The sequence below is a fragment of the Rattus norvegicus genome, chromosome 5, assembly GCF_036323735.1.
Source record: "Rattus norvegicus strain BN/NHsdMcwi chromosome 5, GRCr8, whole genome shotgun sequence".
NCBI lineage: Eukaryota > Metazoa > Chordata > Mammalia > Rodentia > Muridae > Rattus > Rattus norvegicus.
In genome coordinates, this window is record NC_086023.1 from 102,002,569 (window position 1) to 102,020,994 (window position 18,426).

The following is an 18,426-nucleotide window of genomic DNA, read 5'->3' on the forward strand; positions in this document are numbered from 1 at the left end:
CTACTCCATGACAGCAGTTCTAATGAAGACACTTCTTTACAAATCCTGAGAATGCACAAGGAAAGGAGATCTGCTGAACTGCAAAAGAAATCCAAAATTCAAAGAATGACAGATTTTCATCTATGGATTAATCACTAATCTACACTTTTGAGTAATTGAAAGATTATCCCCTCCTCGATCCATAAATCATCCATCCTCTCAATTCCTGCCAGACCTACAACTCTTTCTTTCTTTTCCCCTAACTTCTCTTCTTGAAACCCAAAACACACATGTGCATAGCCCAGCACCCACTCATTATCCATAGACCAGAAACTGGACCTCTGCAACTCAACAGCTGAGAACACTTTAGCAATCTTTAAAGAACTGAGGAGTATGTCTGGAAGAACATCACAGATGTTATCTTAAAACCCTTCACACCTCAACTCCACTGACATGGACTCACTAGCTCATTATCCACTCCAGGTTAGCATTACCTGTGGGATGCCCATGAATGAACAGAAAGGCCTGTGGGCTCATCCCCCTCTGAGGAAATCTGGGGCTGCTGATTCAGTGAGGTCCATGCCCTCTGAACCCTAAGATGCATAATCAACAGGGTTAAAGTTTAAAACCATTCCTTGATGTCTGAACATCCCTACAAGAAGGCAGTTTAATACAATCACTAAAAGATTTTTCTTAAAGAAAGTTTCTCACCCGCTATTTGTAGGAAAAAAATTTTTAGCAAGAACCCACAACACTAGCGCTTTTCCCAAGGCCTCACTGCCACACTAGGGTTTCATCTGTTGGTGCAAACAGTGTGCAGCACAAGAGAAAACTGCACATTCTAACTTAAACTTCCTTCTTCCATCTAATAATTTAAAAATAAAATGTAACAGTTTGCACTGTTTGCTGTGCATTTAATCTGGCAAATATAGGGAAAAAAATCACGAACTATAATGTCATATTTGGCAATGAAAAGATTAGAAGGATAAAAATATCTGTGTTTTAACGTTTCAGAAGACATTTCCAATATTTTTAAAATAAAATTATTTCACTGCCTTGAATGGGAACCAAGGTAAAATTCACCATTTTTGAACACGGGGTTTTCATGGGAACAGAAAAACAATTTTATGTTCATTAGGATAAACAATTAAAGTTATATATTGCCAAAAGTCCTCACAGAAATAAAATCTTCACATTTGTTCCTATGGGTCACTAAGACGTCATGAAATTTAACCATTTACCTCAGTAAGAAAAGGTTTCCCTTAAAACTATAACATACTGTGGAAGATAGTACACCCAGTTTAAAGTGCTCGTTTCTAACCTTTCCAGCGCTGGACAATGATGGTGCCAAGTGCAAGTTAGTTGTTCTCAGGTTAGGAACCGAGCAGCCATGCACATAACTAAATCTATCACTTTAATATGATGACAAGAGAATGCTTTGATTGGAACAGCAAAAAGTGTTGAAAAATAACTATTAAGGAAGCCGTAAATGGAAGGGACTAATAAGTTAGCCTCAGTGGATTGGGGAAAGGAAACCGTGACAAGTCAACACAAAACACACAAGTTGGAAACCTACAAAGAATTGATTCAAATCCCTCCAAATTCCAGAGCACAATCCCCTTACCTCCCATAGATGGCAAGGCTGCACAATCCCCCACCTCCCATAGCCGGCAAGGCAGCAAATTTGTCCCCATCACTGTCAGCAAACAAAGGAAAGTCACTTCTGCAGCCAGACCATGTCAAACAGAAGATGTAGCTACTGCAGAGGGACGCCTTGAACCCACTGGGGTGTAAAGTATGGGCTGGGGCCTGTTTGTCAGCCATTACCATAAAAGAATAAGAGGAAACAGAGCCATGGCCACACAACAGAAAGGTCAAACAGCTTGCAGCCGTTTCGTGACCCAGACAAGTCAAGGTCAAGGGATTCAGGTAGCAACTTAGCCAGGGCATAAGTTACAGCCCAAATGAATTGTTTTAGCACATCAGCTTTGGTCAATTAAACCTAACAAGGCAAGTTGCATCCCGTAGCAGGGTTCCTGACACCAAGGCCAGAAGCTGAGACCAACCTCATAAAACAAGGCTTTTAACATAGCATAGCAAATTTAGGCTAATCCATCCAGAAACTGCAGATGTCAGAATAATAAAATACAAGTTGTCCCAAGCAAGAACATTTTTCACACTTTAGAATTCACTAATAGATGGGCACAGCCTTCACACCCGCATTCGTACAAACACAAGTACAGTCTGCAACTTATATGAATTACCAAATATACTCTATTCCAGATAACTTTGTTAACATCTGTATGCCTGGTTAGATTTACTTTCCCTCCTCTCAAGCCATTACTGTTAAAAGTATTAGACATTTCCCTGCATTTTCCCAATATGAATGTACAAAGCCAAGCTTTTCAAAACAAAACAAAAAAAAAATCTTTATTTTCCTTCCATATCAGAGTACTTAATAGTAATTAGTACCTGTTAAATACTTTTTGTAGTTTTATGGGAGACATATTTGAATTTACGTCATCTTAAATATGTCCATGTATTTAAAACACAGTGCTTAGTACTTGTTCAGTTCCCTACTTCGAGAGATACTTGAAGGTAACTATAGCTTTAAAGCTGCACGGACAGAGCGTTTAGGAACTTTAGGCAGAGGCAGTCCCTACTTCGCTCTGTACTTGTTTGAACAAATTCTGTTTTCTGATTGTGCTGTATCAGTAACCTAATGCGTGCTCTGAAGGGCCTTAAAATGGGATTCTGAAAATACACAACCTCCGGGCAACTTCTCAGCTCATAAAATTACTTCATCCATCACTCCATATTCCCAATTATATAGTCTTTATTCAAAGTTCTTTAATTTGTCTGTGATTCATCAACACTGTCCTGCTTAAACTGTGATCATGAGGAGAGAGACAACGCGTCTCAGTGCTTTATTCAAACAATGCGTGGATGCACATGAATGGCTGGCTGCCCCCCGTAATAGAATACTGCTTTGCCTAAATTATAAGAATTTTATTTTTTTAATGCATAGCCCTCAATTCAGCCTCAAGGTCTCTCCACCTCACTGGTTAATTGGTGGCCATTTATCCCAATTTTCTGAATAATGGAACAGCCAACAAGCCCAGCCATTCGGGTGTTATTAGTCTCACATCCTGTAACTTTCAGTTGATACAAGCTAATCCCACAAACTCACTCCTTGCTGTACATACTCAGTTTTGACAAGTTCCTCTACAATTCGATGATTCAGTCTCTAAGCCCAAATCCTAACGACCAAATTCTGTTAAATTAACCACAGCACACAATTAGAGTTCAAGAACCTCAGAAGTCGCTTTAAAATGAGACAAGTACAACGCTGCCACAGAAAGGTGAGCAGAGGGGGGGAAGAAGCCCTCTCCTCCCCGTGCTCGGTGTGCGGAGCTGCTGGACCAACGTGAATTTTCAATCACAGAACCATGGGGCCTTGGATTCTTCCTTGGAAGGATGGAAGAGAAAAGCTGAAATGCTTATTTTGAGAGGTGCTGACAAACTCCCGTAGGGTCATGAGTTCAATTCCCACCACCACTGCGCTATAAAATGCTATTCTTTCATAAAGTAAAAGGAACTTTATTAGGAGTTACTCTCCTGAAGGAGACCGGCCTTGTTCTATGGCATCCTTCGCAGCTATTTAGGCCTGGCCAGTTCCAGTGTGAGCCCTGTGTGCTGTTTTCACTCCTCACAAGCCTCCTCCAGTCAGGGCAGTAATTACTCCTCTGAAGGTAAGTTTAGGTGTCCTGTAGGCCACTGTGATGACAAAAATGAAAACTAAGGAAATGTAGAGGATTCAGACTCAGCCACGAATGCCTTCGGCTTCAGGGGCTGCATTCTCACTGTTCAGTGGAGACAGCAAGGGGATGCCACAACAGACAGCAGACTTTTTCATGTTAGTCTAGCAGAATCAAGGCTCATGAGAATAAAGACCCTACTGAGTTGAGTATCTTAGATTGTTTATTCAAACCGGAGTGCCAGATTAAGAAGGAAAGTCAATGGATATTAAATCTTTCATTTCCTCTTGGCAATTTGAACTCAAATTCCAATTTAGGGTAGAAACAGCTACGTGTACTTTAAAACCCTACTGAATCCTTCATAAATCCACACTTCTGCATTTGGATGCGCTTATGCACACCGGAGGTCTGCAGGCTCACACACGTCACTGTGTTGAGCAGGGTGCTGGCCCCCATACTACCCAACCACCCTTCCTGTAACTACGGGCTTCAGTGCCCCCCGATTACCACCATTCCTATGCAATGAACACAACTTTGACTCTTACTCACAAGAGACACAGAGTACAAAGTGTGTGACTCTAAACATGCAAAATCTATGCACATATTTTCTTTTTTTCATTTCAAAATCTATTCTCTTGTCTACAAGGGAGGGAGGACAGGGTAGGAAACCAAGCCTAAAGCTTGTGCCTCCATAGAATGCCTTCCCAACCTTTGCTGCCTTCAGAAAATAAAGTGTATCTGCATAGTGTATTTGGATATTTGAAAACACTAAATGTAACAAATGATGCTCCTGTTCCCATCTCTGCCTCTCCTGTGCTCTCTCTTCCCTCTGCCTCTGAAAAGTGAGACCATATTAACAGCTATGCAGAAGCTTGCCTCACCATATCAGGACACAGATGCCAAGCTCTCTAGCTGGCAGCCGGGACCTCAAAGTTTAACTCTTGAGTTGTCTGGCAAAGCTATCTTGGGGCAAGGACATCATGGCATAGAAGGCGTACTTCTGGCTCCATGGACTCTGCTTTGTCCTTATCAGTGGGAAAATTGCTAAGTATCTCATCTTATAATATATGTTCTAACAAAGGTCTCATTAAGCCTACGGGCAAGACATACCAACAAGAGCCCCTCTTTAGCTTGTGAATTGTGTATGAAGAAGAATGCAAACAAATGCATACCAGGGTTCAGGAGTTCAGTCAAGGACAGGGTAACAGGATGGGAAAACGTAAAACAGCATTTCCCTAAATCGAACATGCATCCAAAGTATTTAATCCTACACACAAAATTCACGCTCTCTGATGTCACAATGCAAGCCCGCCAAACCGCAGCATTTAAACAAGTTATGCAAGCTTATTTCCCCCCCCCACAATGGGAAATACCTGCAAATGAAGTGAAAATTATTAAAATGTTAAAGTGCGCTGTCAACTTGCAAACAATTATCTATTTAAGCTTTTCATAAAGAAATAATTGTTACCCAGAAGGATTCTAAGCTGCAGTAGCTGAAGGAGGAAAATCGCTCTCTGCATGTGCGTCCTCACTAATGCCACGTGACAAGCAGGAAGGGTTCTGTTTCAAAGACAATAACGATTACAACTTCCCTTCTGAACAAGTCACATGTTTCACAACTTCAAAATACGCCTCAATTATGATATCGTTTAGCAATCAAGCAAAAGAAGAAAAAAAGAAAAGAAAAAAGAAGCTGTCCTGTGACAATGGATCACAGTTAGCGCTAAGGGTTCAAGAAGGCTAGAGGAAGCGCCTTGCTCAGGATAGAAGCAAGCAGGACTGCAGAACTCTGCCATGCGCCAAAAACACATCTAATAGGAGTGGAAAGTGGGATCCAAACATCACTTAGGCTGACTTGCTTTAAACTCCCATCTGTTAAATTCATAACAGCAGATACTATCTCTAGAGGTCTTTAAGCTTCGTGTTGTGGCCTCTCCTTTCTTTAAAAACCCTCCCTGGCTCAGAAAAAGCCCAGCCCTTGTTTCCTCCCCACAGCCCTTTACAAGCCCCCCCACCAGCGTCCCTGCTTCTGCTGGCTCCAGACAGGACACAGTCTGGCGACTCAAGGCCTCCCATAGGCTACACTTCCTTCTGTGTAGCCCTTTGGGTAGAACTGCTAATCCCTCTTATTAATTAATGAGATAACGGTGGTTAACCAGGAAGCAATAGTAATGTTAACTATCTAGTAAACTTGAACAAAAATTATTTTAGCCTTTTGGTTGTTGTCTGTCCCCCCTCCAACCTCCCCCTCCCCCAGTATGTGGAATCGTGGACTAAGAATTTTTCCAACATCTCATTGCAGAACTGAGGAGGTTAGGAGTGACTGATTTATATCAGATTTTAGCATGTACTCCCCTCACTTGGGTTTTCTGTTTTTCACGTGTTCACTGTACACACTGCTAACTAGAGAGGGAAGTGAGGGCCTCTCAACAAACTACTAAAAAATGAGGAGGTTTAGAGACTGAGAGAACTAGAAATTGAATCAGAAACCAGTGGGGAGCTAAATGAAAGCAACAGACAGTTGTAATGGGTGCGCTCACACATCACCACACTGAGCCTGTCCCCCACACACTTGTCATAGCATCCCCTGTAGTGTATGGGGCGGTATGTCCCGGGTAGGTGTACTGCACAAGGCTTGCTTGCTTCTCCTTCTGTTTTCTTGCTTTGTTTGGATGAACGCAATAACAAAGACAATATGGGGAATAGGTGCCACCTGCCCAAGAATCATTGGGCATCTTTAATATCTTTGGGAACATGGAGCCCATTTTTGAACGATTTTTCCTTAATCTGTCCCAATCTTTTTTTAAGCCTTTGGGGGGCGGGGTGGGGGGGAGGAAAGGGAAGGTTTTTCTATTAGCCAAGCTTTGCTGCAGCAGACGAGCACACAGCTTTCATTCAGAGATTGTCAAAAACTTTCCAGTGTGCCCACTGCAATGCGGATGCCAACCAACGAATCACAGGCATTCAGCAGCGAGACAAAGAGGGTCTGATGCCAACCTCGGTGCCACTGGCAACCATTATTGGCACCAAACACAGTGTCTGCCTTTTTTTTTCTCCCCCCTCGCCTGGCACTTCACAAACAAAATGGCGGTTCTTGTAGCAACGGAACAGCCGAAGCGCAGCCCTCTGAATCAATAGCATCAAAGATTTTTATGGACTTACATACAGCTACTCCCAAGCCAGTTACAAAATCTTAGGTAAAACGAAGGCACATAATTTCATACATTACTATACCTCGTGCGACCCGACTCCACTGACGTCAAAAATAAATAAATAAAATGGACCGAATTGCGGTCAAGCGAGCTGCACGAGGGGAAGAAGCTAAGTAACAAAGACATTGAGCTGTGAACAAAGTATTGCCCTGTGATGCAAAAGCCTAATTAAACTACGTATCAAAAATGATTTCAAAATATATAAATTTCTCCCCCAAAACTGTATCAGACACAAAGGTAGCCTTCCAGTTTGTGCCCAAGCTTCAGTAACTTTCCGCATTTCAGAAAAGATGAGGTTGCTGGGGAAGGAGAAAGGGTGAGTGTGGGTTGAACCAAGAGGGAAGGAGGGAGACAGAAAAGCAACGGGAAGTTGGTCAACAATGGAAGTTTATTATCCGCCCGTCTCTACCTCGTCTTCTATTAGAGATGAAGCATGTGATCTGCAAATAGCCAAGAGGACTATTGACATTTCTAGATCTGGAAATTGTCAATATATTGTAACATCACTCCACACTGCAATGCGGATGCCAACTAACAAATCACAGGCATCCTGAGCTAAACAAAGAGGGTCTGATGCCAATCCCGGTGCCAGTGGCAACCAGTATTGGCATTCTCTCTGCTCTTCCTCCTGTTTTCTCTCCCAGTCCCTTAGAAGGGGAGAGGAAGATAGGGGGAAGTCATTTTGTTGCTCATTCTGTTATAAGTATTTTTTTTCCCGTGTTAATTCTTCCTTCATGTTTTCCTCTCTTCTTTATCTAATTTCTAAAGTACAGTACATATGATTTCATGTACTTAGAGGAGAAATGAAAAGTTACGGCGTGAGGTGAGGCCCCGGGGTGTTTGCAGACTTATCTTTGAGAGCCTTCTTTCTCTGATCAGCTATGGTGCAAAAGGACAGTCAACTCACAGTTCATATATAAAAAAGATACAAATCTTGAAAAAGAGAAAACAGAAAAGTACTGGGCTGTGACTCTTGTAACGAGTCACCAGATGTTAAGAGGGGATGATGTGAAGGCAAGTGGCAGAGGGGACAGGTGACTGGATGTACAGGGAAGATACCAAAAGGGTTTTCATACTGCATCAGTGTCTTATCTGAAAACACAGTTTCTAAGACTTGGCTCAAAACTTCATGATTATTATGCCCACTAGTGTCATGCAAAAAAAAAAAAAAGAATATATTTATGGTTTTGTCTTTCTTTTCTTTTTTTCAATCTATCTTCCTAAATCCAAAAGATAACCTCTATTGTCAGTTCAACAAAACGAAGAACTCTAGTTGCCTGCCCAGGGTTAAATCGACAAGTATGTCCACTTAGTGACCAACCACCAAGCGTTAAAGGGGAGCATTGCTCAGATCTTCTCTCCTGACTAAAGAGTTGTGTGACCCACTTTGCAAAACTTTTCCTTCTAACCAGAGACTTCCGCAACACTTATAACACGTAGTCAATCCACACACGCATGTAGCCCACCTTAAAATGCCACCTCTTAGGCAGCTGCCAATCAAATTGCCATGTGTTAATAAGCTTTTATTTTAGGACATCAGGAATGAAAATATGTATTTCCCCACTCGTCATTACTTGAACTTTAGTTCTAAACCCAGGGAGATAACAAATGTGGTGTTCTGTTTGTTAAGAGACACATTTCCAAATGACAAGGTCCAACATGGTTATTTAAAAATCAAAGAAATTGGAAATGACACTTAAGCATCTCTCAAGAACTAATTTGAGGGAAAATGAAGGCAAAGGGCATACAGTAAGTTCTACAGCAAGGTCTGAGTCATAAGATTAGTTTTCTTATCTCACTTTTCTGGATCAGAATAACGCACCTCACTTTATTAAACCCCCACATGTATATAATGAGCATCGGATAACTGTCTGACACCTGGCTATCTGTAGGTCATCCTCCCTCCCACCAGGCCAACTGCAGAAATGACCCACCATCTGTGGTAGCCCAAAGTCAAGCCCACTTTCAGTATGGTGCTCTCCTGTGTGGACTGTATCCTGACACGCTGATTTGAAGACAAAGTCAAAAGTCTCACCTTCTTAAGAAAAACAGCAACAACAAAGAAACAGCTCATTAACTCGAAACTCCCTTGCACCCCCACTGCCTATTTTGCACTGTCCAGGCGACATTTGCAGCACTCTTTATCGAGGACTGTAAACATGGTCCGGCATGCGGTTTCTGCATTCTTTTGAGATTTATTTTAAACCAGTGTAACCAGTTCGCTTTCTGGTTTGCTCTGGGATGCTCTGTAAAGAAAGCTGTGACTCCTTCATTGGGAAGCTTTTATAAATTTGCATTCAAGTAGACTGATAACAGAAAGTGTTCCCTGGTCACTCTGGGAAAGTATTATAACTGGTTTAAACAAGAGCTGTGTCACTTTAAATCTACAGTGAACACTGCACGATCAAAAGGACGTGTTGCCAGAAATACGAAAACTACATAAATCCGGACCTCTGTCAGATATGTATTTTGATAATGACCAGCTTAGATATTCTGTAATAGTAAATGCTAATTTGATTTTTGGTGCAACCACCACTGGACTCCTGAACAAAGTTCATCTACCTCGTTAGGTAAGAGACTCGTACAAAGATTATCAAACAGCACTTTGGCTGCCATCAGTCAGGTTGTCTTGTCAGGTGGTCGTGGAGAGCAGCCTAGTAGAGAAAGTAGAGTGCAATAAACTGTATGGCTTAGACTGCTCCTGCGTCTGTTTGGCCTTTTGACCTTTCTTCGAACGCGGAAGCCTATCCAGGTAAGAAAGGCCCATGTCCAATTTCATGGCTCCCACATGACCGTGGACATGGAGTACAACTGGGCACACCAAGGTTCCCAGAAGGGGCAGAGGACATCTGGAGGCCTCCAGGACACTCTAGTCCAAGCCAGAGACCTCCCATATCTGTGAGGTGTATGTGCAGTGTTTACTGTGCTAGAAGAAAGAACAATCTGCTCCTACCTTGCTCCTGCACGTAGTATGCCAAAAACAGGTCAAGCTCCTTAACTGATACTGTGATATGGTGCGGCTGCACACAAAGTGCTGGGTTTGTGCAGTGTGGGGACTTCATAAGTCGCTCTCCATCGGTACTCTCCAAAGGGATGCCTTTGAACAGGATCACCATGACTAGATCCAGACGCCAGACTTTGTCTGCCTGTCGCAGGCAGTCGATCCTCCTAATCTTACCCTTCTGGTCTGGATTGGATAAGACACAGCACGGGTGCTTCTTGCCAGTCACGGTAAGCACAAAGTCCTCGCGGTACTCCTGGCGGATATCTTTGCGCAGCTTGGCCAGGAGCCTGGATGCCCACTTCTGTTTGATTTCAGGCTTTTCACTGAGCAGCTCATCTTTGACTGCTCTTTCTTCATCCTTCGACATCCGCTTCTCATGCTTTTTAAAGTACTTGCGTTTTCGAGCCTGCAGGTTGAACCACGTATAGGCGATTGCACGGACGTGTGGAAGAAGCGCCTCAATAAATGGGTGGAATTCATCCTGCGGAAGAGGGGGAGGAAGAAGTGGACAGTCGGTTTAATTTCCAATGCTAAGCAAAACCAAAACAAAACGACGACAACAAAACAACAACAAAAAATCTCCAAACTCAGCACGAAAACTTATTTTAAAGGAAATAACATTATTTTCTAATTTAAAACAAACAAAAGAGCAGATCAAGAAGAAAATAAAGTATACCCCCTCTCCACCAAAATTCATAAACTGGTTCTCTCTCCTACAGAGAAAATAGAAGGTTTTATTTTGTATCTCAGCTCTGGTCCTATCCCCCTGGTTCCCACCTCCATGCCACGCATCCACATCCTTTAAAATAAGGCACATGGCACCAAATTTAATATTTAAGTATTTGATTGACCAAGGAGCACTATGCAGTACCATTTTACAAGGAACACAGTGGGCTGTTTGTTTGTTTGTTGCTTTTTGTTTTGTAAGCCGGAGCAGAGCTTCTAAGAAGGCAGGAGCGGTGGCACGGTCCACTCCTCTTCTCTGTGGCACAGAAGCACAAAGCATGTACATGCCCACTGTAATGCTCACAGTTCCCGCTCTGGAGCATGCTCCCAGCAAGAGGCTGCTGGGGGCACAAAGAGCATGCGCCATTAAACTTGATCCATTTTCTTATCAAACGTCCAACATTCCAACACTGAAACAGCACCATTCCAAGAGTGGTAACTAGAGAAACCAGTATACAGTGAGGGAAAGTGGGCAAAGGACACGGCTTGTCTATCAGTGTTCTGAACAAGGTTTCCATACTTTGAACAGTGCATTCTCCCCCTGCACCACCAACATTAGCTTCCAGCAGCACAAACACACATACACATACACATTCTCTCTCTCTCTCTCTCTCTCTCTCTCTCTCTCTCTCTCTCTCTCATTTTCAAATAGTTTTCAAAGTTAAAAACAAAAGGACATAAATGTCCTTGTGGCGGCTTTCCTATAGACTATGAAGCCCCACAGAGTCAGTTAATTTGTTACCCGATCGCATGAGTGTGGCAATTATTCAAACCCCTTTAAAAAAATCAATCTGAGGTGAACAATGAAAAAATGGCAACTTGGCACCAACTTTCCATCCTTTGTTTCTCCGCATGCTGTGGCACGGTGACACCAGGAGTGTACCCTGGTCGGCTACTGCTTTTGTGGAATCCCTACAAGTTGTGTGCTACACAGAGGGCACTTGGGGCAGGACTATAGGTTCACACATACATTGTGCTTGGGAGACTGCAAGTGCTCCGGTCCTATAGTTCCTAACTACATGGCTGGGAATAAAGTGGTTTACCTTGAAGCCCGGCATTTTTTTCTGCCTGTTTTATCTGAGCCTTTTAAAGGGATGGGGCTGTCAGGCCTTGCATGCAGACCATCTCTACCTGCAAATATTTCAGGCTACTTCCAAATGGAGTCAGTGTTCCACTCCTTCCTGACCTAGGTAAAGCTGGTCATATAAGCTTAGGCCTATTGCTGTTCAGAGAAAAAGACAGCATCCCACGCATGCACTGTAATAAACCAAGCACAGAGGGGCAAAGGAGAACTCTATCACAACCATTTTTCCTGGTCATGTTGACTGTTCTGACATCCTAACCACAAAATAAGTTTCTCTAATAGGTTATATCCCTAGCCAGAATTTTCTTGCTCGGGTTAGTTACTCTGAAGTATGTGGAGTAAAGAGCCTAGAAGAGTGACTAATTTTATAAGATAAAGGTGTTTAAAGTAAACTAATGACATTCCAACAAAGAAGCAGCCCCAGAATTCAGATCTCCACAAAAGCCTTTGTAAGATAAAACTCAAGCTTTGCGTGCAGAAGACTACAACATATTTAGCAGTTTGCAGCTCAGACCCAGAACAGGTGTATGTCTCCCCTAATCAATAACACGGTTATCAAGTACTCTGACATATTGCCGACTAAGAATGATTCAAATTTTTATAATACAGAATGTAGCTGATCGCATCGCAGCATGAGGCATAGCCAAATGCCATGGAGGAAATTAAACCGATCAGTACTTTCTTTCCAGCAGAGATTTGAACAATTCGGTTACTATGTGGGCACATTAAAGGAGGCCATGGAAAGAGTTAAACCACAATCTGTTCTTTGTGTGGGAAGGCAGCCCTGCTCACAGCAACCACAGCCCATGAGAAGACATCCCATCCCCATACACTTTCCGATGCCATGCTTTTAGCTCCCACTGTAACTGTAAAAACTTTGTTCATCCCCTCCCCTCAAAATATATGCAAAAGGGAAGGCTGCCCGCTCAAGGAAATGTGGACTGAAATGTACTTTATGAACTCACTTCCTATGACCTGACTTTTACTGTGATTTACTGATATGACTTAAAAACATGCATCCTCACTTCTGTAAGTGAGAAATGGGTGAGAGTGCTTTGTCCTGCTCCTTTTACCCTTACCACACTTCGTAAAATGCACCATTATTTAATGGCTATTAAGCAGTCCAGGAACACTGAAGTGCTTTGAGACTTAAATACTATGTTCAGTGACATTTCATTTTCTTATATGCTCATCAAACATAACTTCTGATTAAATGGTTTTGAGATTTAATATTTGACAATAAGCATCATCCATCATATAACAAATTTTAAATTTTAAATAATTGCGTCACACCACGAGGATGCCGATTTGTAAGCTGATTTGGAAACTCGTCACCAGCTTGGGAAAAAAAAAGCAAAAAGATACTGTCTTACTGTTGTCTTGGGTTTGCTGTTATTGATGGCAAATATTGTTTTAAAATATAACTTCTTTTATTGATTAAAAAGAAGTGGCAAACTTTCTCAGCCCATCAATTTGCCTTAGTATCTTTTGGAGCCTCCTTACTATGCAGACTCAACTTTACGTAGAGCATTTACTTGAGAAGAAGATGTACCATCCCAACATGATAAGAAGTAGATAGATATAAGCAATATGCCGTGTATATTTTTGCATTCCATGTCTAAATGTCACTGCCTATCGCCACATAGTCTTAATAATTTTAAGGGGCATGAATTCAGAATGTGGCTGTCCTCACATGGAAAAAAGCAAACAGGATTAAGGCATTCAAACATCCTAACTGATAGATTATCACGATCACACTAAGAAATTATCAAAATTGTTTTTCCCAAATCAAAGCACGGGGGTGATTTAGCATTTAAAGTCTCTACACTAAAATATATAGACAAGTTGATTCAGAATTTTCCTTAAAACATATGGATGTCCAGTGAGATCCTTTTTCTTATAAAATTTTCCTGTATTGAAGTAAATTGATAAAATAAATAGGCGAGTTAAAGTTCCAGATATAAACATAAAAATATCTTGCTTAACTGGACTTATTTATTCTGCTTCACGGGAACAATAGTTTCCAGGAAAGGGTTGAAAAACTGGTCCAACGTAGCAATGGAAGAGTAAGTACTGTGTGCTCTTGCAGGCTCATCACTACATAACAATAAACGCTGAAAAAACGCTGAAGGAAGTTGGATGACAATGAAAGAAAAGCATCATCATGCAAACTGAGGGTTGCACCAAATGCTTATGTGCGGAGGAAAATGAAATATTAAAACAGAGAGCTGTTCCTTAATTTTTCTCTTTACTCATACTGACCTACGAGTGCTGATTTATGATGATGCCACACCAAACCATTTTGCTAAATATCAAGATTAGTGGCAGCATCATTTAAATTAGGATTTAAAACAACCTAAATGCATCTATGTAAAACCTGGATTACGTCTTAAAGTTTCTAACCAATTAACATTGTAGTTTACTTTGTATCCGTAGGCTTCAAAATAGGTTGTGAGGCAGCAAGCATGTGCCTGTAACATGAGACTAAAGTACCCATCTGATACAAAAGTAATACTTTAGTATACTCTCACTTCAGCTACCTACAAAGTGGTGAAGGGATTGTTAATTGAGAGTTCTAAAACTGTAACTCCTTCTCTGGTAGGCCTTAAGCCCCAGAAACGGCACTAATACACCAACCCAGATTTATACTGGTAAAATAACAAAGAATACGTAGTCATCATCCTGAATTACGGTTGGTAAGGATGTGTCCTGGAATAGCAACGTGATAGTTGGGCGATTGTGTAGTCTAGGCCCCTAACACTCCATGTGTCAGGCTTCTGCAACAGTAGTTCTAACATCCACAAAGTAAGATGGAGCCGGTGACTTTTTAAATGCTTATTTCGGAGATTTTTTTTAAAAAATGCAATTCATTTGCTAGTAGTTCCCCCAAAAGCAAGTGTTGGAAATACAAACATGGAGTCACACACGGATCATCCAGTCCTTCCCAGGTAAGAACAAGCTAGGCCATCTTTGTGAAGGAAAAGCTTACTTCAGTCTGCTTCCTTTGATCACTATGTAGAAAGAATAGAAATGTTCCTGGTTTACCAGAAAGAGATGGGAAAAAGAGAAAAGCCTGCGGATGGATAAATAAAAGAAACTTTTACCACTACAGGCCGATTGTTATACCTGAGTTAATCCTTCGTGGGTTACTATCATTCATAGCTTTTAAAATGCAGATAACTCAGACAACCCATGTTTCCAGTTTTGTTAAATTAAAGTGCACGTTTACTTGCTTAAAATAGCCATATCTAAGTTAATCGTACTCAGATGCCAAACAAAATATAAACAATAAAAAATGTGTCAGCCAAAAAGCTACAGGGCTGTGTCCAATCACTGAATGCCCCTTATCACTGTTTTCATCTTCATTCACGATTTATGAATGCCGCAGTCCTTTTGAATCACAATGGTTTCTAATTGTCATACAATTGAAATCTTAATTATTTGTTCATTATAAAAAATGCATCGTCATAATGTAGATTTTTTTAAACTTTAAGACAACCAAAACTAGACGACAATTCTGTTTCGTTTTTATGACAATGTCAATGAAATTTTCCAATGACCAATCTAGACTCATACTCTTGAAAGTTGGAAGTAAGCTGTCCCATAACTTTCAAGGTTGAATTAACTGCTGTAAATTAACAGTTCGGGACTAAGCTAGTTAAGCTATCATCAGTTGGTGAGTTCATCCGGCACCCATGAAAGGAGGAAAGTGCGGCCAGGTAAGTCGCTCCCTCAATCTGACCACTTTTTCATTTTACCAACTGACTGAAGGGATAGAAGCTGGTTTAGGTTTTTGGTATAAAAAGCGTGTTTCACCTCTTAACATTGTTCCTTAAGGCAAATTTCCAAGTTGTTTTTTTTTTTAAAAAGACCTCACTTTTCCGATACTTCTTTATGCCTTGCGAGCTATGTTCAAATATCATCAAATGAACAAGTCCCACTTTTAAAACAAACGTGTCCTAAAAGTCCTAAAAATGCACCACAAACAACCCAACTCTTGTCAGCATAAATATATAATAAAGTGAGGTCTCTACAAAGTGTGGGTCACTGTAGAACAGGGTTTTAGGTCCCCAAATACGCAAAGTAATAGGTCCTCTGGACCACCACCTAGACTGGTCTTGTCACCCGCCCACTGCGGGCAGCGGAGTCCAAAGGCGCTCAAGCCAAGCTCTCAGCCCCTTGCCCAAGAGTCCCTCTACAGCTGCTCCCAAGCCGGAGTCCGCCCCACGCGCACCGGCCAGGGAGTAAGGGTGCTGCCACAGCCACCGCCGCCGCGGTCGCCGCAGGCTCCTGCGGGGCTCACGGCCACAGGTCTCGGCCCGGCCCACCCTAGCAACCTCACCCGCCCGTTGCCGGATCTCCCCGCTTGGGCGCTGGGATGGGCGTATAAGGTAGCCGTGGTCCCACGCCGCCCGCACAGCCCACCGCAACTCCTCACTACTTCTCGGGAAGACTAGGGTGTGCCAAGGTTAGGCAAAGCCTTAGAGGGTCTGCAGCACAAGAGCAAGATACAACAAAGGCGTCTGGGGCCAGAGAAAGCTCGAGAAAGCGACCAAGATAAGTACCTGAGTGAGACAGATGGGAGAATACATCATGACTTCGCCTTAAAACGCACTTTCCCGGAGATGCCCAAGAAAATCTTCGAGAAGCAAGGATTTCATCTATTCATTTTACAGTCATCTGAGCCCAGCGGTGCGATCAATCAGGACGGGGCTCTGCGCCGGATCACCGCAACTTCGCAACAAACCCAGTCCTCCTTAAATAGCCAAAGATTCAAGTTCACTCGGCGAGCTAGATTTCCCGGGGTGAAATCCAATCTACACTTTTAACCCTCTTGCGGTCCGCGCGCGCCGGCCGAGCTCTCCGAGGCCGCCGCCGGTGCAGGCTGCTGGTCGCCCGGTTTAGGGGATTTGTTTTCTGTTTTGCAGTTGTTGTTGTTGTTGTTGTTGTTGTTGTTGTTGTTGTTGTTGGGGGCTTGGGGTGCGCGAGAGTTCGGCGTGTGTTGGATTGGGGTGGTGGTGGGTGGTGAAATGCTTTTTTTAAAAAAAGGCGGGGAGGGGGGCGCAGGAGGCCGGGCGGTGGGGAAAGCGAGGAGAATGTGTCACCGCGCTGGGAAAGTTCAAGGTTACCGCCGCCAATACTGCAGCAGGATCCGGGAGTGGCGAACGCAGGCGAAACTTTGCCGCGAGCCGACCATGTGTGTGCGCGAGGGGGAGCGCAAGCGAGTGCGCGCGGGTGGCGGGGCGCGCGCCGGAGAGGGCCGGGTGGGGGTGGGGAGGGGGGAGCAGGGAGAGGCCGGGGTGAGGGAGGGGGCGCAGGCGCGGAGCTCCCGGGCGGAAAAGCCTTTGCTGCGCTCCTGCCCCGCCACACCGCCGCCCGCCCGCCTCGCCCCGCGTCTGACCCGCCGAGCGTGGACTCCGCTGCCGGTGCCGATGCCCACAGCCCACGGAAGGGATCGGAAGGACCTCCTGAAAAAAATCCCAAACGATCGATCCCGCTTGGCTGCAAACTCCTCTTTTCTGTTCTGGGCGCTTTCCCCCTCCCTCTCTCGCTTTCTTTCCTTGAAAAACTTGCAAGTTGAAAGATTCACCGGTTCCACCCTCTGGACCCCGCTCGAGCTCTCTCCAAATCAGACTTAAGGATTGTTTTATTATTTAATTACACAATCACCGCTTTACTCCTCCTCCTCCAGCAAACGCGCGTTCCTTTTGCACCAGCCTCTCCACACCCCCCGCCCCCCACCTTCCTCCTCCTCCCGCGCGCCTCCCCCAGCCCTCGCGTCTCTCCCCCTCATTTGTTAAAGGTATCAGACCGGTGCCACAGTACTGGGACTTTTTTTTTTTTTTTTCAGAAATAGCTCTTCTCTCTGCCACTCTACTTGCACCCCCGAAAACCCGCCCAGGGAGAGGTTATTTCACTGCTCGCTGCAGACGCTCAAGCCTCAAGAACATCCTAAGTGGAGAAGCCCTGAACCGGCCTGGGCCCAAGAAAGAAACGAATGGAAAATTCCCTCACACCCAGGCCGCCCGGAGCTGGGGCTAGGGCGCCGACTCTAGCACCCCAGGCGGCTGGAGGGAGTGAGAGGGCGGAGGCTGGGGCCACAGTGAACTTGGCCTCCTGGAGTTGGAGCGAACCGGGGCGAAGCCGAGGGCGCGGCGGGCAGCCCAGCCCGGAGCCCTCAGTGGCGAGCGGAGAGGGGCGCCGGGGTCCCTGGGGTCCCCCGAGCCTCGCCGCCGCCGCTCGCCCTCCCCCGGCGCCCGGTGCACGTGGCCGCGCTCGGAGCGGGAAGGCCCCGCCACCACCACCGCTCGCCCCTCCTCTCCTCCTCCTGCCGCGCTGGCCGCGTCCCAATCCCCACCCCCAGGGCCCGGGGCGCCGGCGGAAAGCGGCTCCCTTCCCGCGGGGGTGCAAGGCAGGGCGGGGCCGCGGCGCGCCCGAGGCTGCGGGGCGGGAGCGCGCGGGGTGCGTGTGCGGCTGCGGTTCTTCCCCGGCCGCTCCCGCCAGCGCCCCGCCCCGCCCCCCGCCGAGTGAATGAACTTGATTCCCGGGACCTGGGAGGCGGCCGGCCCGCACCCCTATTCGCGCGGGCACTCTCTCCCACACACACCGCCCCCCAAATTCCGGGTTTCCGCTAGGGGTGGGTGGGGAAATGGAGGAATCAAA

At 44.5% G+C, this 18,426-nt stretch overlaps 1 protein-coding gene across 14 annotated transcripts in view; it reads right to left on the minus strand.

The window, feature by feature from the left end:
* Nfib (nuclear factor I/B) overlaps positions 1-18,050 on the minus strand; it is a 215,451-nt gene extending 197,401 nt beyond the window's left edge. For 3 of the 14 annotated variants that reach the window (XM_039109355.2, XM_063287247.1, XM_006238335.5), the window contains exons 1-2: positions 16,329-18,050; positions 9,903-10,434 (exon numbers count right to left, since the gene is read on the minus strand). In XM_039109355.2, the coding sequence (XP_038965283.1) occupies positions 9,903-10,434; positions 16,329-16,358 (562 nt within the window). In that variant the 5' untranslated portion in view covers positions 16,359-18,050. Of the gene's footprint in view, positions 1-5,205; positions 9,811-9,902; positions 10,435-10,824; positions 10,955-16,328 lie in introns of those variants that run through there. The other 11 variants (NM_001398939.1, NM_031566.2, NM_001398938.1 and 8 more) reach the window with 6 other exon arrangements.
* Between the last annotated feature and the right edge of the window lie 376 nt (positions 18,051-18,426).